General features: G+C 42.6%; 2 protein-coding genes across 2 annotated transcripts in view; both read right to left on the bottom strand.

Annotated features, from left to right (window-relative positions):
* The window catches only part of LOC105923771, a gene marked incomplete at its 3' end in the record, with an annotated part of 780,934 nt that overhangs the window by 435,608 nt on the left and 323,158 nt on the right, over positions 1-22,168 (bottom strand). The window lies entirely within an intron of this gene.
* The window catches only part of LOC118561491 (NACHT, LRR and PYD domains-containing protein 12-like), a 117,395-nt gene that overhangs the window by 83,595 nt on the left and 11,632 nt on the right, over positions 1-22,168 (bottom strand). The window contains exons 5-7 of the mRNA XM_036133614.1: positions 15,273-15,508; positions 12,470-14,255; positions 1,323-1,499 (exon numbers count right to left, since the gene is read on the bottom strand). Coding sequence (XP_035989507.1) covers positions 1,323-1,499; positions 12,470-14,255; positions 15,273-15,508 — 2,199 coding nt within the window. The remainder of the gene's footprint in view (positions 1-1,322; positions 1,500-12,469; positions 14,256-15,272; positions 15,509-22,168) is intronic.

The raw sequence follows: 22,168 nt of genomic DNA, 5'->3' as shown, positions 1-22,168 counted from the left end.
ATAAAGAATAAAAGATGTGAGCTGAAGCCAACAGGATGCAGGTTAAAACTGAAATATGAACAAATAATTATTAAAATGTAGAAAATTAATTTCCCTGAATGTAAAAGTCCCAGAAACATGATGAACTGATGTCTGATATTTGATCCAGTAGAACTGATTTAAAGAGTTAAACCCAGCAGAACCAGAACATGTTATCATGACGTGTGAAGGTCCAGATCAAGGTGTGTTTCTCAGCAGTGGCGGCTGGTGATGAAGATGTTCTGGGGTTAGGGTTGGGGGGGGGGCACTAGAGGTTGGAGATTACCACACAACAATAAACTCTACTTGAACATAAATCCATCCATGATCACTTGCTGCTGCTGGATATTTAAGTCTGATCGCTCTGGCGTCTGTTTAAAATGCTGCTGTCTTCTAGTCTGGGTCAGGGTTCTGGTAGAACAGTGGTTCTCAGACCCATAATGTTCTAAACATGGATCATTTAACAGAGTTTCAGCTCAGATTGTTCTGGATTTATCTTCAACCTAAACCAGCAGCCTGCATGGAGGGTTTTCTCTAAGGAAACATGGCGTCTGTTTAAAGTTCTGCTCATTCAGTCCCTGATCACTGAACATTGGTCCGATGTTCTGCTGCTGGGCTCAGATGTTCTCCATCATACTGGGTCAGTTGTTCTCAGTGGGTCTCTGTGTGTCTGGTGGGTCATTCTGAGAACTAAAACCTACGATGAGGAGACTTTCTCCACCTCTGGCCCTCAGCTGTGGATCAGCCTTCCTGAAGACCTGAGGGCAGCTCAGAGGTTTAAATAAATAATAATCATCTGGATTTTTTATTCCATCTTTCAATAAAGTTCTTACTGTTGACCCCCTGAAAGGTGAAGGAACAGGAGCTAGGAGCTCTTAGTAGAACGTTGCCCATGCAGCCTTGATCTGACCATCCAGATCAGCCATTTTTTGTCATATCAAACACACCCATCCTGTCTTTGAGCAGCTCACCCTTTCTCACAAACACCATATATGAACACAAACACCTGCTTGATTGGGATATTGCTGCAGTGAGAATTACTCTGTTGGTTTTTTCTACAGATTGCCTTTTGTATTTAATTTCAACTGAAAGTTTCTAGTTTAATCATCAGAGTTTATTGATTGAAGTATTTTAATGTGACTTTTTTTTCCATTTTTCAACATCAATCCAAAACATTTTCAAGTATAAGCAATGGTAAGTAAATATATTCTCAGAATCTGAAATAAGGAAATAATTTATTTACACAAAAACAAGTAATAAAGCATTAGATAATGTTGTTACTTGGATAAATAAAGAAAACTAACCTCAGGATGTTAACTCTGCAGACTGAACTCTTCAGTATCTCACACAGATGCTTCATTCCAGAGTCTTTCACTCCTTCGATCTCTCTTATCTCCACTTCAGTCAGATGAGAGGGGTTAGACTTCAGAACTGAGGCTACAACTTCAAATTCAGTCGCTGAGAGTTTGCAGCCATTAAGTCTGTGATTAGGGAAAAATAAAGTAGTTCTTATTAAACCAGACAACATGATAAACAAAGACTAAAATAGGATGACTGAACAGTGATGACATCATCTGATCTTCCCATCAGTGTCTGTGTTTGACACGACAAAATGAGTCTCTTCATTCTCTTCAGAGGGCTGTTTGACAAAACCAAGATAACAGGTTAAGCCAGGATTTTCCAGATATCCTGGCTAAATTAAGCCTCGACTCGGTTTCCCAAAAGCAGTAACATCAGTTACCATGGTGATTTATTCTCTCAGCTAGCATGCTCCAGACCAGGCTAACAGCCAGGCTTAGTTAATCCTGATGCCTTCTCTGTTCAGTCAGCGGTCACACTGATCAGAAACCAGTGAGTTTTCTCTATGATTCTGGTTTATTATCTGTGTGTTTTGGTATTTTTTATCAGCCTGCATTAAAATACCACTGATACACACTGGCATTCAGTCAAGTACTATTATTATTTTAACACTTGTTTCAAGGTGGATGAACATGTCTGTTCTCAGGACCTTCAGATCACTTCACTGTGATATACACTGGACCCCAGTGGTAACTTTATCAGACGTGATGATTTAAAGAACAAGCTTGGTCCCTGATAGGAAATACAGGTGCTGGTTATATAATTAGAATATCATGAAAATGTTTTTCTTTTTTTAATAATAATATTAATTGTAATCCCCTGGAGGCCCAGGGGGAGAACCAGGACAATCTGGAGGGACTATGTCTCTCTGCTGGGAACGCCTTGGGATTCCCCCGGAGGAGCTGGCCCAAGTGGCTGGAAAGAAGGACGTCTGTCACAGTGGGTAAAAATGTTTGAAAAACTCCTTGTTTTTCACCCATTTTCCCCCCATTCTCTAGCTCTTTCTCCGCCTCGTGCTTCTTTTCCGAACATAGTAAAAACATACGGCTTTGCGATCAACCGGAAGCAGTTCAGTGTGTTTGGCTCTGCTGCTGAATCAGTTATATCTGATATAATATATCTGACAATTTTTTTTTATGAACGTTTTATTTTATTTTTTAGAAAAAAAATAAGGCATTTAAAGCTACCGATAATCACATTTAATGACTTTTAATGCCATTTAAGGCCTTAATTTGAAAAAAAATCATTTAATGACTTTTAATGCTTTTTAATGACCCCTGGAAACCCTGTGTTTATTCCTTTGAATTTCAATGATTATAACAAATGAAAACCTCAAATGTTGGTCAACTGACAAGTATGAACATGAAAACTGTGATCATGTACAGCACTGAATAATTAGTTGGGGCTCCTTTTCCCTGGATTACTGCAGCAATGCAGCAAGGCCTGGAGTCGACCAGTCTGTGGCGCTGCTCAGGTGTTATGAGAGCCCAGGTTGCTCTGATTCTATTCTAATTCTCTGAGATACTCAATCTGGGGTTTTCATTAGTTATCAGTTATAATAATCAACATTCAAAGAAATAAACACTTGAAATATGCCTGTCTGTGTGTAATGAAAGAATATAATATACAAGTTTTACTATTTGAATTGAATTAGTGGGGGGTTGGGGGGGAATTACTTTTTCATAATATTCTAATTATATGAACAGCTCAATCAAGTTTAATCTTCTTAGCCTCAGCTGAAGTTCTCCAGTCTCAACCTGTAAGGTAGCTACAGATGTCCTAAAAGCTCCACAGCATACACAGACATTCAGATTGTTCTTTATTAAGCTTAATTAAGTGGCTTTCAGCTGCTGACATGAATTTTATACAACCAGAATCCAGGTTTGGTCTCATTAGAGCCTGATAAATCCCCATCAATTATCTTCTCACTGCCCCCCAATCCTGTCCAGATAGACATTTAAACACATTATTTACTTATTTACATTTATTTTAACTGACTCTATATGCTGATTCCATGTAAGATACTCTACAAGCTCCTATGTCCAGCTGAGTTAGTGAACAGCAGCCTAGAGTCCATTAGCCAGCTTGTTAGCATCGGCTAGTTGCTATGCTAAGCTAGCGGTAAAACACAGTCCAAAAAGCTTTGAGTAGAAACTTCTCTGTCTTCTACCTCGGACTTAAGCACACTTACTCTCTGTGGATTATCATGGGGACAAACCACGGCACAAATTACTGTTTATAGTCCAAAAACAAGCCAGTTTAACATGGAGATGTTGACTTATGGCCGCCGAACCGGATCTCTGTGGGTTCTGGTGCTGCGCTCTCTCACCCAAACTCGCGATACATTCACTGACTGCCTCTGTGTAGGAAATTACACTTCTCACATGAACCATTATTAAAATGAAATACAACTATGCAAATAGATGTTTAAACACATTATAAACACATTTTAAAGATGAACACTTTTAATAAAGCAATAATTTAACAATTTTAAACTATTTCTTGTGTTTATGAATTTAGTTGTTTAATTCATGTTTAAATAAATAGCTTCTTGTTTATTTCATGGACTTTTTACTGCATCTCTTATTTATCCGGGTTACACCGGTCTGTTTCAGTCAGTCTAATTCAGCTTTTTAAAATATTTGGCACAGTTTGAAATATAAAAGTTTATGCTTTTGTTATTTTTTTAGATGTCTGAGCTTAAAATGAATCCCTGTGAGACTGAATGTGTGTAGACAGAGAGGCAGAGGACAAAATGATTCTTCAGAAGGAAAGATTCTACTTGTTGCTGTGTCCACAATCTTTAAATTATTTTAATTCCAGTTACTAAACCATCTCAACTAGAAAACATGTTTAGCTTTTGTTCTGTCAGATTGAAATGGTTAATTTAGTTTGATTTATAGATTATTTTACAGACATCAGAGATGGCAGCATAAATGGGGTTATTAAGAGTGCAGAAAACTGAGAGTGAAGATGAGTAATGATTTTATATTTTTCAGTTAAAAACACAAGACTGACTACAATGATTTATTGGTGTTACACAGGACCACCAAAGTAACAAGGTGCCATTTTCTGTCCTCCAAAATAAGAGCTTAATCATGATGTTTGAACAAAGTCGGTATTTACTGCAGTACAGTAAATTAATTGGTTTTATATTATTTTAGCATTTTTATAAAGCTGGTTATTTTTCTTTGCAGATCCTGGCATGAAGGGAGCATGCTTTCTAACAGACTTGCTTCTTTCTCTAGAATATCTGTGGCATTTGGGAGCTCGCAGAAGGAAGCACCGGACCTTGTTTGGAAAAGCTTCTCAGTTTTCTGGACCAGACTGAAGGCCTCATGTGATGCTCAAAATTTTGTCAACATTTCCAGCCTTTTATTTGGTCTTTTGCTTGGTGATGGATATAAATGTTGTTGTGGCCCACTCCAAAAGCCCCACATAGCTAGATTTGGACTCCCCAATTAATGACAATAAATTGTAAGCCACCACTTGCTTCCATCTCGTTGTGCTTCCTGCTGACATAAAGACACATGCATGTGTTGCTGCTCTCCTCTATGCCCAGGCAATGTCACATCTAAAAAGCTTCCCTGTTCCCAGGTGCAGCTCCACACATTTCCTCCAGAGTTAAGACACCTGGTTCCAGCTTAATGTGTTAAAGTCTTCTTTGCTGGTTTCTGATGTCATGGAGAGGAAGACTCGTGTCCTGAAGAAGCTTGTAGCCTGTTGAGCACGCTGAAAAATATATTATCTGTTTTTCTATGTGCATTTGCTCCATCTAATCTATATGCCAGTGGCTTTCACCTGATTTTTGGTAAAAATATGACCCAATTTATTGTCCATAGTCAAAACATTCTTTTGTAGGAGTGGATAAATTATTCTGTGTTAAGTTCTCCTATGATTTATTAATGTGATTTTTTATTTTTTTTTTGCTTTTTAATTCCTCCCTCAGCTTTTTTTCACATCAGGCTCCTGCTTTGTATAATAAAATACCTTATATAATAAAATGTTTGGTTATTTGTTTTTGCACAATGGACACGTCTATTTTATCACCTCATACAGTTTTAACTAGAAACAGTTATTTAAATTAACATTTTCATGAATTACTAATATATAATAAATGCACAATAAACTGGGTTATACATACATGCAGTCCACATTTAAAAATTAGCAATACAATAGTTGTGTCTTCCCCAGAGAATACTTCATCCTGGGTCATCAGTCAAAACATCTACAGCCCCATATTTTCCTCAAGTTATTTAAATCATTTTTTAAATAATTTAGTTCAGCTCTATCATTCAGCTCCTTTTCCATCTGATACCAGATAAAACAGACTGACATCTGTTAAACCTGGGTTTAAGGAAATATAGGAGTAAGTCCTGAAATTAGTGATAAACAAAAAAAGTCTTCTATTGTTCATGATGTGTCCACCAGAGGGCGCATTGACAGCATAAATGGTTTCAGCTCTTTCAAGTTTAATAACATTTTTTCTAATACAATATATTTTTTGTGCAAAATAATTACAGTTGTTATAAAATTAACCGTATTGTGTTTGTGCATGCCCAAAGGAGCTGATGGTACGGATCGTGCTACTGGTGCAGATCAGGTTGTGACAATCACTCTTCCTTCTCTTCATCTTCATCTTCACCCGGCGGTGTTGTTGTGCTGCTTGCTGGCAGCCTTCCGTCGCCATTAAAACGGAGCTCCATTAATAACTTCTCATTTCTTTGGGCACCGTCTGAATTTTCTTGTCCACTACGAAACATAACAAATGTCCACCTCCATGCTGGGCCACAGTATTGATCTGAGAGCTTCCATATAGCACTTTGGGTGGTCAGCATGACTGGAAAAGCACTATATAAGTTCAGTGGAATTCTGGCATACTGTTATGCAAAATGTGATTCCACCCCTTAGCCAATCAGAGACAGTCAGGCTTCTGAAAAGACGCCTCCAAGTCGACTCGCTGCGATTGGAATCCCAGAGAAGAAGGCACTAGAAATGGTTACAGTTCTATTGAACCATTACTAGTGGGAAGGCCGGAAATGCGACCTCAAATGGCCTAAAATGGAAAGTAAAAAAAACTTTGCAAAACTGCAAAAAAATAATAAATGTTTAATTTTTTGTTTAAATTGACACTTGTGTAACATTTGTTATCACTGTGTCATTCTTATCATGTAAATGGAAGAAGAAAAAGCAGTATTGGCTTCAGGAATCGGCCAAAAAATAAATAATCAGCCCCCTTATCTGGTATCGGTTTGCCTGATGTCAGAATAATCTGTATCGGCCTTAAAAAAAACCTGTGTTGGTCAACCTCTACTATACTCCATCTTCATTTTCTCCCACTTCCATTCCTCCAAACTCACTTCCTGACACATCACTTTCCTCTAAGTCCAATTGTCACTCTTTGAGTTGTACCGCCTTTTTTCACTTCTTTATTCACTTCCATCAAAGTCTGCACTCATCCCCTTAGCTGAGAGTTCAGAATGATCAATTATTCATTTACATCTCCAATTACAGAGACAATAGAGCAATCATGGTTGCTTTACCTATGCGGCACATTTTTACCCTAAATGTTTCAAACTATGTTTAAAACAGGTCAGTCATCCACTGCTGGAAAGTTAACAATGCAGCTCAGAGCAACTATAACATCAGAAATATTCTGCTTAATACCTTTCCTGTCTGACAAAGGTCTATCAACAGTTTTTGCTATCATAATAAATCTTCTTAGTTTATTTTTCTTCCATAGTTTGTTGTTGTTGATGATGTTTTGCTTGTTCAGCTTGTTCCAATCTCTGTCCTGTAAATTATTCTGGGACATGGAGAACATTGATAAATAGATACATGATCAGATAAACAATGATGGACGCTTTTCAGGTAATTCTTTGGGTTTTTGTTGGATGAATGGAGACTAAAGTATCATCAGTGTTACCAGGGTGACCAAATATCCATCCATTTTCTGACCCGCTTAATCCCTCATGGGGCCTCATGTTTTAGTTTATCCTGTTATTTATTAAGTTTTAGTCTTAGCTTTATCTTCTGTTTTAGGTTTGTACTTCAGGGTTGTTTCTGTTCTTATTAAATCTGGGGTAGTTTCTGTTCCTGTCCACTTGTCCTGTCAGCTTTTTAGTTCTCCCCTCCTTGATCACTTCCACCTGGTTTTGGTTCATTAGTCCCTCCGTGCTCACCTGTCCGCCCGCCTATTCATACCTGCCTCAGTTCTCTGCACTTTGCCAGAACGTCTCTTCTCAAGCCAAGGGTAAGAGCCTCCCAGCTTTCCATTTATTCTGTGTCCCTACCTGTTTGCCCGTTTATTGCCCGACCTGTCTCTCCCTTCTGTCTCTGAGCCTCACTGATCCTGTTTGGTCCTGTCTACCCGTCTGGAACCTGCCCTGTCTGTCTCTGGAGCCTGGAACCTGGTTACTCTGGATTGTGTGCCTTAGACTCTGTTCTGACCGGTGTACCTCCCTTCCCTGTTGTGTCTGCTTATCATCATTTAACCAGCCCGGTCGAGTTTGGACCCTTTCAAGTCTGTAAAATAAAACCGTTTTTGAGCGCAGCTCCGAGTCATGGTGAATACTGGGTTCACTCACAGCAAATTTATTACAGTACGTTCTGGCCACAAGAACATGAACCCATCGCGACTGGTTTTTTTTTTTTTGTCAGGAAGATCAGCGCTCAGTGAGCTCGGCACTTTGACCAGCTTCCCGGCTCACGACATCTACTCACCGGTTCTTGTTAGTTTTTTTTCCCTCTCGGCAGTTCTCTCCAGACCCGGAGAGAACTGCCGCATCGACCTCCATCCGGAGCTGGTGCAGGAGCTTTGTCCTGACCTATTCCCAGAGTCGACCCAGTTTCCCTTTATGGACGCGGAGGTGCAGGGATCACCACAGGCTCCGGCGGTTCCAGCCCGTCGGGAGGGATCAGCATCCCCGTTAAGTCCGCCATCTGGCCGCCGGAGGAAAAAACGACGGCCTGTCGGTCACCCCTCCAGCTGTTCTGTGCAGCGGGAAGACGAGCCAGTCAAGCCACGTTCTGCTGTTGTGTCTCAGTCTCTGCCAGCAGCCTCCATGGCTTCCACTACCACTTCCTGTCCAGCAGACCGTGTCCTCCACTTTCCGGCCCAGCTACTCCCACAGCTCCTCCTAGTGGCGCCTCAAATATTGACTATGTACCATTGGAGGATAAGCTGAGAATTTATGCCCCCATAATTAAACACCTTAGAGATGCCCTTTTTAGTCACTATTCACCTGAACTGGAGGCCAAATTAAAGGAGGTGGAGGGACACTATAGAACAGCCCTCCGGGCATTCTACAGCCGAGCTGCTCCGGCTTCCGAGGGTCCGGCTGACGCCTTGGCTCCTGTACCTGTCCCCAAGGGTCTGGTTGACACCTCGGGTCCGGTCCCTGCGATGGCGGGAACCCAAGTAGGGTCCCCATTGGCCTGTGAGGGGGCAACCCAGGTAGGGTTACCACTGGGTGAGGAAGAAACAAGGTAGGGTTGTCACCGGCCTGTGAAGTGGGGACCCAGATGGGTTACCCGCCTGTTCATGTAGGTGGAGTCCGGAGAAGGTCCCCACCTTGCTACATTCTTGAGCCACGTCAAGGCACCGAGCTGCGGGTCCCCCGTCGTGTCAACAGGCGTCAGGCTCCACGACATAACAATCAGGGTCTGAGGTCTCGTCAAGGGGCCAAGCAGCAGAAGCCCCCTAGAGATCCAAGAAAATCTGGGCTCTGGGCTCTCACAGAAGCCTCTGTCTGCCCAAATGCTGCTTGATAGCCAGCTCAGGGAGTGGCTTCACTAGTTGTTCCTGCCCAACACTCTCCAGAGGTTGATCCTGAGACTCCTCGTCTCTAAGGGTCTAGGAGGTTCAGCAGCCTGTAGTCCGTCGCCTCCCCCTGCCTGTAGTCCGGCGCCTTCCCCTGCAGTCAGGCGCCGTCTTCTGCCTGTAGTCAGGCGCCGTCTTCTGCCTGTAGTCAGGCGCCTCCCTTAGCCTGTAGTCGGGCGCCTCCCTTAGCCTGTAGTCAAGCGCCGTCTTCTGCCTGTTGTCCAGCACTTCCCCCTGCCTGTAGTCCGGTGCCTTCCCCTGCAGTCAGGCGCCGTCTTCTGCCTGTAGTCAAGCGCCAGGTTTTGCATCGTGTCCCGAGTGTCCTGTTTTGCCGTTGGCCTCCGAGGGTCCTGCCCCGCCGTCGGCCTCCGAGGGTCCTGCTCCCTCAGTTTTTTCCCCCTGTTTTTTCCCCTTTCAAGTCTGTAAAAAAAAAAACGTTATAGAGCGCAGCAATGAGTCTGGCTGAATGTTGGGTTCACTCAAAGCAAATTCATTACACATAATGCTTGTTTTTGTTTCACTCTGTCATCATTTGATAGCACAATGAGCATTATTTCCACATTAATATGGAACATTAATTTGATTTAATGGTGTTATGTATAACTTTAGGGTTAACCCATCAAGTGACCGATCGCTACAACGCCACCTAACTTCCAGGAGGAATGATTGCATTAATAAAATCAAGTGTCCTAAAGATTGATTTCTACTGAGCAAATCATTCTTTAAAATGTTCCGTCCGTCCGTCCGTCCGTCTTCTTCCGCTTATCCGGGGTCGGGTCGCGGGGGCAGCAGCTTCAGTAGGGAGGCCCAGACGTCCCTCTCCCCGTCCCTCTCCTCCTCAGGAGGAATCCCAAGGCATTCCCAGGCCAGCAGAGAGACATAGTCCCTCCAGCGTGTCCTGGGTCTTCCCCTGGTTCTCCTCCCGGTGGGACGTGCCTGGAACACCTCACCAGGGAGGCGTCCAGGAGGCATCCTGACCAGATGCCCGAGCCACCTCAACTGGCTCCTCTGGACGTGGAAGAGCAGCGGCTCTACTCTGAGTTCTCCCCGGATGACTGAGCTCCTCACCCTATCTCTAAGGGAGAGCCCGAGCACACTACGGAGAAAACTCATTTCAGCCGCTTGTATCCGGGATCTTGTTCTTTCGGTCACGACCCAAAGCTCGTGACCATAGATGAGGGTAGGAACGTAGATCGACCGGTAAATCGAGAGCTTCGCCTTTTGGCTCAGCTCTCTCTTCACCACAACGGATCGGTACAGCGCCCGCTTCACAGCAGACGCTGCACCAATCCGCCTGTCGATCTCCCACTCCATCTTCCCCTCATTCGTGAACAAGACCCCAAGATACTTGAACTCCTCCACTAGGGGCAGCACATCCTCCCCAACCCGGAGAAGGCACTCTACCCTTTTCCGGTTCAAGACCATGGTCTCGGATTTGGAGGCACTGATTTTCATCCCGGCCGCTTCACACTCGGCTGCGAACCGCTCCAGTGAGAGCTGTAGATCACGCCCTGATGAAGCTAATAGGACCATGTCATCCGCGAATAGCAGAGACGCAATCCTAAGGCCACCAAAACGGATCCCCTCAACACCTTGGCTGCGCCTAGAAATTCTGTCCATAAAAGTTATGAACAGAATCGGTGACAAAGGGCAGCCTTGGCGGAGTCCAACTCTCACCGGAAACGAGTCCGACTTACTGCCGGCAATGCGGACCAGACTCTGACACCGGTCGTACAGAGACCTGACAGCCCTTATTAAAGGGTCCGGTACTCCATACTCCCGGAGTACCCGCCACAGGATCCCTCGGGGGACACGGTTGAATGCCTTCTCCAGATCCACAAAGCACATGTAGACTGGTTGGGCAAACTCCCATGCCCCCTCCAGAATCCTGCTGAGGGTGTAGAGCTGATCCAGTGTTCCACGGCCAGGACGAAAACCACACTGCTCTTCCTGAATCCGAGATTCGACTATCCGACGGACCCTCCTTTCCAAAACCCCTGAATAGACCTTACCAGGGAGGCTTAAGAGTGTGATTCCTCTGTAGTTGGAACACACCCTCCAGTCCCCCTTTTTAAATAGGGGGACCACCACCCGAGTCTCCCAACATAGGGGAACTGCTCCCGATGTCCACGCAATGCTGCAGAGCCGCGTTAACCAACACAGCCCCACAACATCCAGAGCCTTAAGGTACTCAGGGCGAATCTCATCCACCCCCGGGGCCTTGCCACCGAGGAGCTTTTTAACAACCTCGGCAACCTCAGCACCAGAGATGGGAGAACCCGACCCAGAGTCTTTAAAATGTTATCTTATCTAATAATGTTGTTTAATTCAGGATTTGCATTGTGCATGGATTGAAACTGGTATCAAATGTTGACAACTTCTTGAAGAGAAGTTGTCACTCTATTCTATGTCTATGCAGAGTTTGCTGTTAAAAGATTGCCAGTGCTCGAATAATTCCTTTCAACTATTTGTTATATCAGCTGTTTGGGCTGATATTCACTGGACAATACTTAACAGACCGAGAGTTATTTATTAAACATTAAATAAATTAAAACAGTGGGTAATGGCAAACAATTTTATGCTTCACTTTGTTCATTTCAGTATGTTTTAATTGTAAAGCACTTTGGTCCTCTTTATTAGCCATGCAAAGGGCTATATAAATGATTGATGAATATAAATATCATACAGCTCCTATGTTGCTATAATAATGTCATAACTTCTCTCCACAGACGTGATCAACTCTGGAGATCTGAAAGCTGCAGAGCAGTGAGATCAGCAGAGAGTGAAGCCTTGTTCCCTCCTTTAACTCAGCCAAGGTCACTGATGTCAAACCTGTGATGGTTTCTAACATCACTTCCCTCACTCCACATGAAATGATCCACTGTGGGGACCCCAGATGTAGGAGACCAGAACAGGATGGAGCAGGTAGATTAGACAAAAGAGATGCAGAAAGAGGAGCAGGTTGAAGGTGGCTTGAGGAGGAAGCTGTGGAAGGTGGAAGAGGGAAGAATGCAATAATGAGGGGATGAAGAACATTAAACTGGGAGGATGAAAATATGTGAGGAGAACAGATGAGTAGAGATAAGGTGAGGATGAATGGATTAGAGAGGAAGGAAGCAAGGAAATAATGAACGTCCTGCAGAGGACAGAGAGATAAAATGTTTGTAGTTAAAGACCCAAAAACGTCCAGAAGCAACTTGAATAATGAAGAATAAACAGGATGACAATTGTGCTGAATCAGCATCACTCAAAGAAGACATCTGGACTCACCGAGCCTTTCTGCAGTTCCTCACAGCTGGAATCAGTCTCAGTCGTCCTGCTTTTGTTGTGTTGTACTTCTCCAGGTCCAACTCATCCAGAACCTCCTCTGACATCTGCAGCATGTAGGCCAGAGCTGAACACTGGATCTCTGAGAGCTTCTCTGATCTGTTCTCTGATTTCAGGAACTGTTGGATCTCCTGATAAACTGAGAGGTCCTTCATCTCCATCAGACAGTGGAAGATGTTGATGCTTCTGTCTGGAGATGCCTTTGTTTTTTTATTCTTCAGGTTGTTGATGACTTTCTGGATGGTTTCTGGACTGTTCTCTGTCTGACCCAGCAGGCCTCCTAAGAGTCTCTGGTTGGACTCCACAGAGAGGCCATGAAGGAAGCGAGCAAACAGGTCCAGGTGGCCATTTTTACTTCTGAGGGATTTCTCCATGATTCTCTTCAGAAGATCCTCTAGAGATGTCTCACTGTATTTTTGACCCAGGAACTTTTTCATCACCTCTGTGTTCCTGCTGGTGAAGCAGTGGAACATGTAGACTGCAGCCAGAAACTCCTGAATGCTCAGATGAACAAAGCAGTAGACTGCTTTCTGGAACATCACACTCTCTCTCTTGAAGATCTCTGTACAAACTCCTGAGTACACCGAGGCCTCTGTGACATCCAGACCACACTGCTCCAGGTCTTCTTGGTAGAACATGATGTTTCCTTTCTCCAGATGTTCTAACGCCAGCCTCCCCAGCTTCAGGAGAACTTCCCTGTCAGCCTCCATCAGCTCCTGTGGACTCCTCCCATGTCCTTCATGGTACTTGTTCTTCTTCCTCCTGGTCTGGACCAGCAGGAAGTGAGAGTACATGTCAGTCATGGTCTTGGGCAGCTCTCCTCTCTGCTCTGTGGTCAACATGTTCTCCAGAACCGTAGCAGTGATCCAGCAGAAGACTGGGATTCCACACATGATGTGGAGGCTCCTGGAGGTCTTGATGTGGGAGATGATTCTGCTGGACAGCTCTTCATCACTGAACCTCCTCCTGAAGTACTCCTCCTTCTGGGCGTCGGTGAAGCCTCGTACCTCTGTTACCCTGGCAACACATGAAGGAGGGATCTGATTGGCCGCTGCAGGTCTGGAGGTGATCCAGACCAGAGCCGAGGGAAGCAGGTTCCCCTTGATGAGGTTTGTCAGCAGAACGTCGACTGATGACTTCTGTGTGACGTCAGAAACAAGCCGACTGTGGTTGAAGTCCAGAGAAAGTCTGCTTTCATCCAGGCCGTCAAAGATGAAGAGAAGTTTGTGGGCAGCCAGCTGCTCTGCTGGGAGCTTCTGGAGGGTTGGATGGAAAACATGGAGCAGCGTGAGAAGACTGTGCTGCTCACCTCTGATCAGGTTCAGCTCCCTGAACGACAGCAGAACCACCACACGGACATCTTGGTTCTCCAAGCCCTCGGCCCAGTCCAGAGTGAACTTCTGCACTGAGAAGGTTTTTCCAACACCAGCGACGCCGTTGGTCAGAACCACTCTGATGGGTCCATGTTGGTCAGGTAAGGCTTTAAAGATGTCGTGGCACCTGATTGGAGAGTCATGGAGGTTCTGGATCCTGGAAGCTCTCTCCAGCTGCTTCACCTCATGTTGGGTATTAACCTCTTCACTCTGTCCCTCTGTGATGTAGAGATCAGTGTAGATCCTGTTGAGGAGGGTTCTACTTCCTGGTTCATCACTTCCTTCAGTCACACATTCACATCTCCTCCTCAGACTGATCTTATGTTCCTCTAGAACCTCCTGCAGACCAACATCTGCTGGAACAGAGAAGAAAAGACAACTGAAGGAAAAACCTGATTTAGTGATGAAGTTGGAGCAGAAACATCTGGAACATCAGGAGGTGTTATCATTAGAAGGTCTCTGAGTTCACATGATGCCATGCTAAACAATGGGATCCATCCTTAGAAGCAGAACCTTGTTAGATGGTCAGACAGCAGAGTTCTGCCTCTGCTTTGTGGCCAGTATCTGTTCACTGTCAGGATCTGATTCACAAAGCAGATCAGATGAAGAAATGCTGACAGAAACATGCAGCAGCTTTCAGCAACATGAACTCTTTAGCATCAGGTCACCATTGTCCTCATTTCTCTGTTTCTATCTGACCTTCTCCCACAAACACAGCAGATACAGAAGAGGCAGAGAGACAGAAAATGTTTCCTGGCAGCATTTTCAGCCTTAATGAAGGAAATCTGGAGGAAATGCTCTAATCTGCCAGAGAAACAGCTCATTGGATCAGGTAGTGTTGACATTTCAGATGCTTTTCTCACTCAAAGATTGGATTGGATGTTTTTAAAGAATAATTACAGATTAGAAATGACATGGGACTGATTTAGCCCTTTAAAAGTAAACAGCAGATAGAAATATTCCATGATTTCTACAAATATATCTCCTGTAATCTGGGATCTATTGTCAGAGTAAATAAAGGTTTCTGTCTCTCAGACTTTCCTTCCCTCTTTCTGTAAAGCAGCAGTGCAGCAGGTTGTTTTCTCCACCTTTTTGTTTCCATCAAAATGAGCAGCAGCTTTAAGGAGATGTTCAGTTTTAATGCATTTAGCACAAAGGGCTGAAAACAGAACCACTTCAAAGCAAACCCAATAGGTTGTTGGGTTGAACACAGACGTTACATTTACAGCAGCTGGAAATCCAGAGATTCAGGGGAAATAATTGATCACAGAAAGACTTTTAAACACTTGAATTTCCAAATCCCAACTAAAGACGTAGAATTAGTTCAACAGAGACGATAGAAGGAAGTTCTGATTGGAGATGTTCAGTCTCACCTGGAGCACAGCTGCTCTGATTGGCTGCCAGCAGTCCAGGTCCTCTTCTGGGTCTTTTCCCACACTGGGGGCAGGAGGAGGGTCCTGATGGAGCAGACTGGACCCAGTATGACGTGATGCACTGTCTGCAGAACCAGTGTCCACAGCTGGTAGAGACCGGATCCATCAGGACCTTCTGACACAAAGCACAGCAGGACCGCTGCTCCTCCACACCAACGCTGCTCCTCTTCCTCCATCTGTGAAGACATTTCTTCATCACTGAAACAGTTCACTACCAACAGGGTGGGGCTGTCCTCCTGAAGCTGGAGATGTTCATGAAGGTCCACCACAAACAGTACAGCAGAAGCTGGGTCAGAACAGAACCTCAGAACATCGATGATGTGAGGTTTAAAATGTTTCATTGTATTAAATATTGAGATTCCTCTGGGATAAAAAAAAAAAAAACGTGGTGGCTTAACTTTTTGGGTGGGGTGAGGGTAGGTGACATAATCTAATTTGTATATTTGTTTATACATTTTTGACTCAGGCTGTAGGAATAATAAGCTTTTTCAAAGAGAAAGTGATCAAAAACTGTGATTAAATGTGTTTGGAATTACAAATGAGCTTCATGAAATTTAGGAATTTTATTAAATTGCTTGAATCCACACTACATAAAACAAATTGTACTAAAAAGGTATCAGACGTACATAAAATCTATGAGGTGATTCAAGTAATTAAAGCTGTGTGTATCAAATTCAGGGAAATAATTCAGTACAACTGTTTAAGAGGCTAAAAGATTACTTTAAAACTATTTACTATATAGACTATATACTACCGCTTGAAAATAAAGGGAGCACTGAAATAACAAATTCTAGATCTGAATGAATGAAATATTCTTATTAAATACTTTGTTGTTTATATACCTGAATGCGCTGACAACAAAATAACACAAAAATTATCAGTTAACTTAAATTTACTAACCCACAGAGGTCAGGATTTGGAGTCAAACTCAAAATTAAAGTGGAAAAACTCACTACAGGTGGATCAAATTTTTATGTAATGTCCTTTAAACAAGTCAAACTGAGTCTCAGTAGCGTGTGTGGCCTCCACATGCCTGTATGACCTCCCTGGGAATGCTCCTGTGAGGTGGAGGATGGTCTCCTGAGGGATTTCCTCCCAGTGTTGCCCCTGTGTTGTTACAGTAAACTTAATCTAATGTTTTATTGTCTCTGGTCAGGAACTTAATACATTTATGGAACTTAGGAAACACAACCTTTAAATTAACATGGTTAAAGTCCCCAGCAATAATCAGAGTTCTGGATTACTGGTCATTTAGTCGGTAACAATGCAGTAAAGTTCCTCACAAACTAGGTTAGCATTAGCTTTCGGTTGAACGTAAACTGCAATGATTATCTCAGAGCTGAGCGCTCCAGAGAGTTTAAATGGTCTGCATGTAACTGCAAGGCATTCCAGTTCAGGTGAACAGAAGGTTGTGACGATTTTTGCTGAAGTGCACCATGAGTTGTGGAAGTAAATTTCCAGACCTCCTCCCTCGTTTTAATTAGCATCCGCCGTTCGATCAGCCCGGTACAGCGGCGTTCCTCCAATCCTGACGCTTCGTCAAGGACGCTGTCGTCTAACCACAGGAATTTTTTTGCCAATAACACATATAAAGTTGGTAGATTTGTTTCTAGTTGCTTTTTAAGAAAAAAAAGTCACTGCAGGGTTTGAAAAGTATAACAGTGCTGCTATGGAGGCACAAAATGGAGGGAGCTGTGTTTGTCTTTGTTTTTAAAGATGGAGCAGCTTTTATACCCCAGAGCGGCAGAACTATCGACGTCACTAAAACAGAATCACATCAGGTCAACCAAGGAGGGTGCCACACTGATGATTTTAGATGCAAAAGCAGGATTTCAACAAATATGCACACATTTTTCAAAATAATGACCAGGTTAAGTAGACAGGACTATAAGACAAATATGGTACCAGTTTATTGGCAAAACAAAATTATTTGGGGGTGAGTTACCCTTTAATAATGTTGTGCCAACATGTTAAGTATTTTGGTATGTATAAAAATAATTTTATAGAACAGTGAAACAGTTCTAATGACTAGTAATGTAAAACTTTGTTGGCAATCAAAAATAAAAACCCTGTGATATTTGTATCACAGAACAGGTTGATGGTGTCGCATGGTATTTTTAGTAAATTGTAATGTATAGCCCCTTTTCCATTAAAAGCCCCAGACTTTGGTTAACTGGGAAAACTATCCAAATTTACAAATATGAAAACCTTTATAGTGTTACCCATTACAGGCGAGATACTATACACCAAAACCTCAAACTCAGAAAATCAAAGCATTCCCTTATAGGTCATGAGTGAAATATGCAACAATGGCTGTAAAGTCACTCCTCTCCTGGGGCTTTTGGGTTTTTGTGTCTCCATTAGCTAGAGGCCATTGATGTAAAAAAAAATCCAATGACGTTTGGGACGTTGTGATAAAAAACTGCAGTACCGTTCCAGTACAGTGGGTGGTGGCAAAAAGACAGCGGTCTAACAGACAAATGCAGAGAAGTTGTATCTAGTATATCCTGCCACTCAAGCTGCCACTCATCTAGATTTGGAGACACAAGAGGACAATAAGCAGCTGATTCCGTTACATCTCCTTAGCCCCTTTTACACCACCCCCATTTTAATAAATTAAAATAAAGCACAGCTTCTTTCTGCCTGGCTCATAATCCTGATGAACTGACTGCACAGATGAAGTTTGTAAGTGTACTTTCTCGCCTAAAACATCTTAAACAACTTTCTGTGATAAATCAATAGGTTTGTAAACTCTTCATCTCATTACTGCCCCTTGTGGCAAACAGTTTTCCTTGTTGTATGCAACCCCACCCCCTCAACGAGCTCTACAAAAGCAGACCAAAGTACTGGGTCACCTGAGGGACTAAAGCCCCAGGAAAGTGAAATTAGACGGGTAAATGTGTATGGAAACGCTACCGTGATTTGCAAAGCCCCAGGCTTTTGAGTGGCAATGGAAAAAGGGCTTATATAAAGCAAGGTTTTAATTAAAAACCATGTTTGTGATTTGCTTGTTTCTTGTTAGCTTCTTCTTGCTGGCTGCGCATACACACTTCTAATGTTTCTGTATCTGGTTAGCTTAGCTGTTAGCTTCAGTGTTAGCTTTTCTTTGTAGAACCACTGCTCTCACTGTATACTTTGAAAATGGCTAAGCCTCGCAAGAAGCAACAGCGTTCATGTTTCTGAGAAGAAAAGGAAGGCCCCAGTAGAAAGAAATAAGACCAGAGTGGATTTGGGATTTTTTCAAGTGAACCCCCTGAGGTGCAGTAGAGCCGGTATGACGGTGTTGCACATATTCAGTTATTGAAAAAGGCACTTAGGGAAATTTCCAGAATAATCACAGACTCTACCTTTGTCAAGGGTTTTCACACATATTAATTGATGGGTACAGATCAAGTGACTGCACTTCCAGCTGATCGTTGATTAACCTGTTCAAAGGTATGAATACACCTCTATTCATACCTGAATTCTGAGCAGAAACACATGTTGATAATCTACCTCTAAATTGCTGTCTTTGATAAAGAAAAAGCCTAATTCCGCTTATTGAATGAGCAATTAAATAGTAGCAATAACAATGTACCGATATGTTTACTTGAGAGTAGCATCAGAATGGCATCATGTCTGCAACTTGCAGACACAAAAATATGCAGGGATAAAAATACAATTTATATATTTGACATTTACTAATTTTGTAAATGTAAAGTAAGTTTTTTGCTTAATTTTCTTTGTGTTACTGTTTAATTAGGTATTGTAATTTTTCGACAACTGAAATATGTTTATGTGTTCAATGCACAGAAGTAACAAAAATATTGTAATGCAGTGCTGTAAATTATCTAAATGTATGAAAATAGGGCTGCTTGTTCACATCACGGTGCAATGAACTGACATTGATCTTCTATTGAGAGGTAGGGCTGGGTGGGGTAATACAGCAAGGTATGCTAAGTCATTCAATTAAATAACTTTTGTTAACGCCCAGCTGACTGGTCAGCGATCTTTAAGAAACTTTGAGGCTCGTTTTCTCCATAATATTCTTTGCAGAGTGGTAACATTCAAATTTTCATATATCTTTCAAATTTTATCTGATTTCCTCAAGTTTGACACTGTTTGAATGCTTAGATTTGACTTTTGCAGAATTGTGCAGATCTTCAGTTTGTCTGATGGATTTGTTGGACAGAAAAGGCTTCTTGGCAATGTTCCCCCTAATTTTCAATGTGCTTGAGCAAACTCACAAATTCCCTGAAGGTTCACTTGACCTCTGTGAGCAACATCGCACACTGAGGCTACATTAAGCCAACATTATGACTGACTAGTGTAAAGAGGTTTGGGTTCATCAGACTTGATAAAGCCCTGTACAAGACCAAGTCATTTACCAAGCTATACATATATTGCTGTAGTCCCCAGGAATGCGCTCATATAGAAATGTATAAACAGAGTGGCTTTTCAAAAACAGAGGCAGAATAATAGGGCTGGTCAGAAATCAGCAAAGCCGTGCACTGCAAAGGACTTAAACTGCAGCTGAAAACACCAGCAGAGCAACAGCAGGTGTGGCCCCAAAAAAAACAACCAAATTTACGAAGCCGCAAAGTACAAATTGGTTGAAAACAGCACTTAAGGGCTCAGGGAAGCAGATCCCACACAGCCAGACGAACAGCTCACATGCACCAGGGTCTGGTTTCAGAAATCTGTGTTAGTGGATATTCTGAGTAATTTCTGGGGTAAATTCCTGCATACCCTGGCTTTTCTATTTCAGAAAGCTCAGTAGCCTTGACCCTGAGTCAAATTATGACAACAAATTACTTTGTGAAACGACTCTGCTACCAAGCAGAGTTGTTTGGGCAAACTGAGTTTTTCCTTCTTTTAGCTGAGATCTGTACAAGTAAGTGTCGGAAAAGGTGTCTCCTTTTCTGGAGGAGCCTGCATGCTGGAGAGCAAATACTCCACAGAAATCTTTGTTGGGAGAAGCTGATCCGACCACGATTAAATGTCTGATCATTTCTGGGTTAATGTATTCTCAAGCGTTACTGATTTCCACTGCTGTCAATGATTTATTTCAATATTCTTAGCTGCACATTGCTCTCAGTTTTGAAAAATTATTTGTGCTGCTTTTTGTTTTTTTGTCAACAACAGCTTTTTAATAATGTAGGAGATGCAGAAAATCTTTCAGAGACAGCTGTATGTGGCGCTGTCAGGAATGTTACTGTTGCACTCAGTTATAGTTTAGTCAAATGTTGTTCCATACTCAGAAACCCACAAGATTAATAATAGAACTTCTCAAAATGAAAGCAATAATTTATATTGTATTCTGTATCAAATTTTGGCAATTCCAGCTCTAATTTTCCATTCATATATTTTAGTTTCCATTCATATACCGCCCCAGCGCTGTTAGGGCTATGGCTTCACCTATATAACGGCACTTTTACTTCTACTTAAAATATAAATAACGCTTTTATGATAATTATAAAGTATATAAACACCTACAATCAGTGTTATCTCTTTTTTACAGTGATGGGTAAACTATGCTGGCAAAAAGAAGAACATATCAGTTATTTCTATAACTCTCACCATCCCATCATTAGATTAGATTAGATTAGATTAGATTAGATTAGATTAGATTCAACTTTATTGTCATTACACAGGTACAGGTACAAGGCAACGGAATGCAGTTTAGGTCTAACCAGAAGTGCAATAGCAGCAAGTGCAGGATAAACAATGGCTCAAAAAGTACAGGACATGGGTTACTGAATAAATATAGAGATGAATAGTATTATGAACAGAATTTTACTGATAGATTTGTCCTAAGAGTATAATATATAGATAACTAGTATTGTGAACTATATTTACAGCCGGATATGTACCGAATATAATATACAGGTGGATATTACTATGAATAGAGTTTTACAGATAAGTACAAAAGCATAATATATAATTAAGTTCTTGATAGCTTTAAGAGCTTAGAAATGAAATGGTGAAATCATTTTGTGAGTTTTTATTAATGGAAATAATAGTGTTAGGCGGGCAGATGATATTGCATCATATCGATCGCATCGATCGGAAATGATAACAAACTGTTATATCGGCAAATCCCAAACCATGATCTTGGGCTGGAAAAGGGTAGAGTGCCTTCTCCGGGTCAGGGAGGATGTACCACCCCATGTGAAGGAGTTTAAGTATCACAGGGTGTTTTTCATGAATGAGGGAAAGATGGAACGGGAGAGGGATAGGCGGATTGGATGACTGAGGAGCTCAGTCATCCAGGGAGGACTCAGAGTAAAGCCACTGCTCCTCCACGTCGAGAGGAGCCAGTTGAGGTGGCTCAGGAATCTGGTCAGGATGCCTCCTGGACGCCTCCCTGGTGAGGTGTTCTGGACACGTCCACCCAGGAGGAGACCCAGGACAATCTGGAGGGACGATGTCTCTCTGCTGGCCTGGGAACACCTTAGGATTCCCCCGGAGGAGCTGGCCCAAGTGGCTGAGGAGAGGGACGTCTGGGCCTCCCTACTGAAGCTGCTACCCCCACGACCCGACCCCGGATAAGGGGAGGAGTATGGAAGTATGGATGGATGGATGGATGGATGGATGGAAGTATGGATGGATGGATGGATGGATGGAAGTATGGGTGAATGGATGGAGGGATGGATGGATGGATGGATGGATGGATTGATGGATGGATGGATAGATGGATGGAAGTATGGATGGATGGATTGATGGATAGATGGATGGAAGTATGGATGGATGAAAGTTTGGATGGATGGATGGATGGATGGATGAAAGTATGGATGGAGGGATGGAAGTATGGATGAATAGATGAAAATATGGATGGATGGATGAAAGAATGTATA

This window comes from Fundulus heteroclitus, unplaced genomic scaffold (genome assembly GCF_011125445.2).
Source record: "Fundulus heteroclitus isolate FHET01 unplaced genomic scaffold, MU-UCD_Fhet_4.1 scaffold_65, whole genome shotgun sequence".
NCBI lineage: Eukaryota > Metazoa > Chordata > Actinopteri > Cyprinodontiformes > Fundulidae > Fundulus > Fundulus heteroclitus.
The sequence above is the reverse complement of the archived record's forward strand: the minus strand, read 5'-3'. Positions and strand labels throughout refer to the sequence as shown.